The sequence below is a fragment of the Trachurus trachurus genome, assembly GCF_905171665.1.
Source record: "Trachurus trachurus genome assembly, chromosome: 10".
NCBI classification, from domain to species: Eukaryota; Metazoa; Chordata; class Actinopteri; order Carangiformes; family Carangidae; genus Trachurus; species Trachurus trachurus.
Genome location: NC_139894.1, coordinates 24,432,780 through 24,436,947, shown reverse-complemented (window position 1 = coordinate 24,436,947; position 4,168 = coordinate 24,432,780). Strand labels below are relative to the sequence as shown.

At 40.3% G+C, this 4,168-nt stretch overlaps 1 protein-coding gene across 1 annotated transcript; it reads left to right on the top strand.

The window, feature by feature from the left end:
• Window positions 1–811: 811 nt before the first annotated feature.
• On the top strand, window positions 812–3,788 carry il12ba (interleukin 12Ba; the record flags this gene model as incomplete). The annotated part of the gene is made up of 7 exons (XM_083980289.1): window positions 812–902; window positions 1,001–1,288; window positions 1,440–1,545; window positions 1,919–2,160; window positions 2,275–2,447; window positions 2,600–2,709; window positions 3,776–3,788. 7 exons carry the CDS (start codon window positions 812–814, stop codon window positions 3,786–3,788), a joined length of 1,023 nt encoding a protein of 340 aa, XP_083836415.1.
• Between the last annotated feature and the right edge of the window lie 380 nt (window positions 3,789–4,168).

Sequence of the window (4,168 nt, the reverse complement as noted above, 5' to 3'; positions counted from 1 at the left end):
TGGTTCGTCAGGGGCAGGGGCAGGGGCATAATAAAGGGATTAGCGCATTAATTCACGCTGCTCACAAGTGGAAGTGAGTAAAAGGGTGACTGAATAGGCTACCTCTGCTCATGTGGACACCCGGACGCGAAAGCGAAGTCCCTCTGGGCTTTTCTATTCCGGGCCATGTGGGGAAATTTGGCTCTGAAATGTGTCAGTTGTGTTACTCGCATAAAAGTCAGAGAGAAGCCCGAGAACCGCCACTGATTTTGGATGTCGTTGACAAGGTAAGATATGAGTTTTAATTTGTTTATCACTCTTTAAAGTAAAGCTGTGAGGTAAATCCAGGAAATGAACAATGTGTGTTTACTTAGTGAAATTAATTTACAGAAATGTCTCATTCAGACATCAGACATTTTATTGTGCTATTTTAAGGATAACTGGTGGAAATGAAGTGTCATAAAAATGTTTCCTCGGGATTTACTGTATTTTACAGGTAGATAATCATAATTTGTATTAATATTTAGTTTCTTTGTTATGGTATGTTATGACTAATAGCACATGCTTTTGTCTATATGTTTTGCTTTATTTGTTCATTTAGTATCACTTTGACAACGTCTAGACGTTTTTGAATGTATAAACTCAGATTATAGTATTGACACTTTACTGCAGCAAATTTTCAGCTTTTTGTCTTGAACTCCTACTTGGAGTTCAACGCTGAAATTATTTTGTTTATTTGTTATTTTTCTTCTTTTTTTTCTGCTGTCCACTGCTCCTGTCCCTGTCACCACCTCACCACTGTCTCCCTCCCCGTCTTCTTGCTGTCATTCAGATGAAGTTTCTCATTTGGAGCATCATCGCTTCTGCCATCGTACAAGTCAGTTGCCAAAATCCCAGGAGCTACTGGACTCTGGTCCCCAATGGTATGTTTGATCTCTATGAGAATATACCCACCCCAAATTCAAATAATATTTAGGTACTGTGACCGTCTTTTAATGTTTGTGTGTGTGTCCTCTGCAAGTCCTGGTTGTAGAGGTGACTGACTCTGACTCTCAGCAACCGCTGAGCTGCTTAGAGTCAGCAGAGGAAGTAATGGGGAGAGAAGACAAGGGACAAGATATCATTTGGAAGAAGAACGGAGTTGAGGAAGCACAGAAAGGGAACACATACCTAGTGCAGCTGGTGGAAAGCTTGGGTGGGGGCAACTACACCTGCCACAACAAGGACGGATCACTCGTCAATCACACTGAGGTCCTGGTCCAAGAGGACGAAACCAAGAGCAGGAAGATTCTTGTGAGAAATGACGAAGGTACAGTTTAATTTAGGGATGTCTGTCACACTGTCATGTTAAAGCAATCACTAATATCATTAATTAGAAACATTTGTAACTGTTTCATCTGACTGATCACCTTTTTTTTTTTTTTTTGTGCATCTCGTTCTGCATCTTCATCTGTCATTAGAAGATTATTTGAAGTGCTCTGCTCAAAATTACAACGGAGAGTTCCACTGCACTTGGACCTGGCACAGAAGTCGCGTTGGCAGAGTCGCATTTATCAAAGCTTGGCGGTACGTTCACGAACCACTGAAATGTTTCCTGCCTCCCTCTCCAGTAATAACACAATGTTCAGACTCATGTCAGAGCTGAGACTACACAGCCACATCCATAAATACCTCCTCAAGAAAGGAACCATAACAAAGTACTTTTTATATTTTCTGAAGGTCATGTTCATATCTTGAGATTAGATACATAAAAATAATTCAGCTTGAAATGTTTTTTAGTGATATTGTTTTTAAGTTTTACTTTTATCAGTATATTTTCCATCACCTATTTGCCCTTGAGAACTTGTTGTCGTTCTTTAATTCAAAGACGAAACTATACAATCAGTAAGTTCTTTGAATCGAAGTATATTGATTATTTGTTTGTTTTTTCTACTTGCAGTTTTTCTGATGAAAATGAGACCCAGTGCTCTTTTGACACCAGTGTCCAGCGCTGGAGATGTTCCACAGGTCAGAGTAACTTCAGCTGTTCAGTAGATGCCAGTGGACACGCCATCTCCTGCCTGGACGAGCAGCACTGCCCCTTCGCTGAGGAGAGCCAGCAGATCTACATCACTGTCTACGTGAAGACTGATCACTTCCTGGTGGAAAGCTACACTAAACACTTCTACTTGGCAGAAATAGGTGAGACATCTCTGGGAGACGGATTCTCTATTTCTCTTTCATCTCTTTATATTTCTTTGTTTTTGTGTTTCTGGTTTTCTTTCCAATCACATTGTTTGCTTTAATCTTTGATAGTGAAACCTGACAAGGTGAGGATCAGTAAAGTCAATGCATCGACGATAGAGTGGAGTTACCCGAGCTCCTGGAGCAGTCCCTACTCCTACTTCCCCCTCACTTTCCAGATTGCACAGCTAAGGCGGGGATGCAAAAGGTGTGACAACCCATGCACTGACTCAAAGGCGACAAAGGTAAGAGGAATCTACTTCTTAATTGTAATGCAAAACTTATTTGAAACACCTCAATCTAATAAAGGGAAATTCTGAACTGCACACACAGAAAACCACGAGAACGATAAATATTGATTAACATGAATGGCTTATATATAATATATTTTTCTTAGAACTTGACTGACAATTGTCAGTTTGAAGTCAAGCGCAAGGCCAAAGCTGTCTGTGTCCGAGCTAAGGATGCTCTCTGCAACTCACAGTGGAGCGAGTGGAGCCACTTCAGGTCAGTGCCAACTAGTGGTGTATCATGGGACATTTACCACCCTTCTTTTTCTAGGTATAACTTTGGGTGACCTTGCCTTTGCCAGTCTGTGACTCTCCTTCTGCCATGTTGTCTTTTGTTTCTTGTAGTCTTAGTGTTTCAGCTTTCTGTACCTGTCCTCTCTCTCTCATTGTCTTGGTCTCCACAAGAAATAATTTTCTGTGCTCCCTGTGGTGGTTCTATGTGTTTTTAATAGTCAGAGATTCAGTTAATATTCATTGAAAATAAAGATGAGTTTTGCATTTGTCAGTTAAAACAGCCTTTGCAACAACATGCCTGAAGGTTGTAACTTCTGCTATATACAGTATATGCCTTTGTCTTGCTTATTTGGAGTGTGATTGATTTGAGTTATTTGAGACTAATTTCTTATTTTTGTGCCGGTACAGATTGAGGAGAGACAAGAAGAACAAGAGGAACAAAAAGAACAAACCTCAGTAAAAAAAAAAAATCAAGTCACCACATCTCATCGGAAGAAGTGTAGTATTTATTTATATTTTGATAGCTCTATAGTTTTTAATGTAAAACGATTCTTATTGATTAATAAAGAAATGAAGTGAAATTTGACCACCAGTCTTTTTGTCTCTTGCCCACACTCAGATTTACCTTAAAGGACAGTTCCGGGCAAATTCAACCTGGGGCTATAGTTTCCTAATATTTTAGGTCTAAAAGGAGGAATCTGAAGATTTTCTTATTAATTGCTCCTGTTTCGCAGTAGTTTTATCTGTTCCTGCATCATCACAGCAGCATATAATGGGAGCAGACCTATCTTACGCAATTTTTTTTCACAGACGTCAGATAGCTGTTCCAACATAGAGTGGTTTGTTTACGTCCAGAAAGCCAACGTGTTTGTAAACGGAGCTGTAATACAAAGTCTCCTGCAAGAGTCAAGTTGACGGCTCACTATGGCTACGTTCACACTGCAGGTCTTAATGCACAATTCAGATTTATTGCTCAAATCCGATTTTTTGTTTGGCTGTTCACATTACGTCTTTAAATGTGACCTGTCTACGGATTGCTGTGTGAACAGCTCACGCTCCTGAAGTGACCCGCATGCGCAGTTGATCATTGATGACATCACGCCACAGCGGTGTTTATGGAAGCAAACATGGCAATGGCAACCGGTATTGTAGGACTTTATGGCTTAATGCTAAAAAAAAAAAATTCACATCTGATTCGAACTCTGGTCTCCCACTTGCTAGAGTAGCATCTCTCCCCACTACGCTATCAACCCTGCTTTGATGTTTATGTTTTGATTCTGTTCCTGGCTCCCACCTGTGGCACACTTAGACATAAAATACTAGGAAATATAGCCCCAGGTTGTCCTTTAATCCTTGTTCTGGCCATAATTCAAACATGTGATTCACGGAATTGACTGAGTGTGTCCCTGAACACCTTGGATGAACTTTTCGTGCCAGATCTT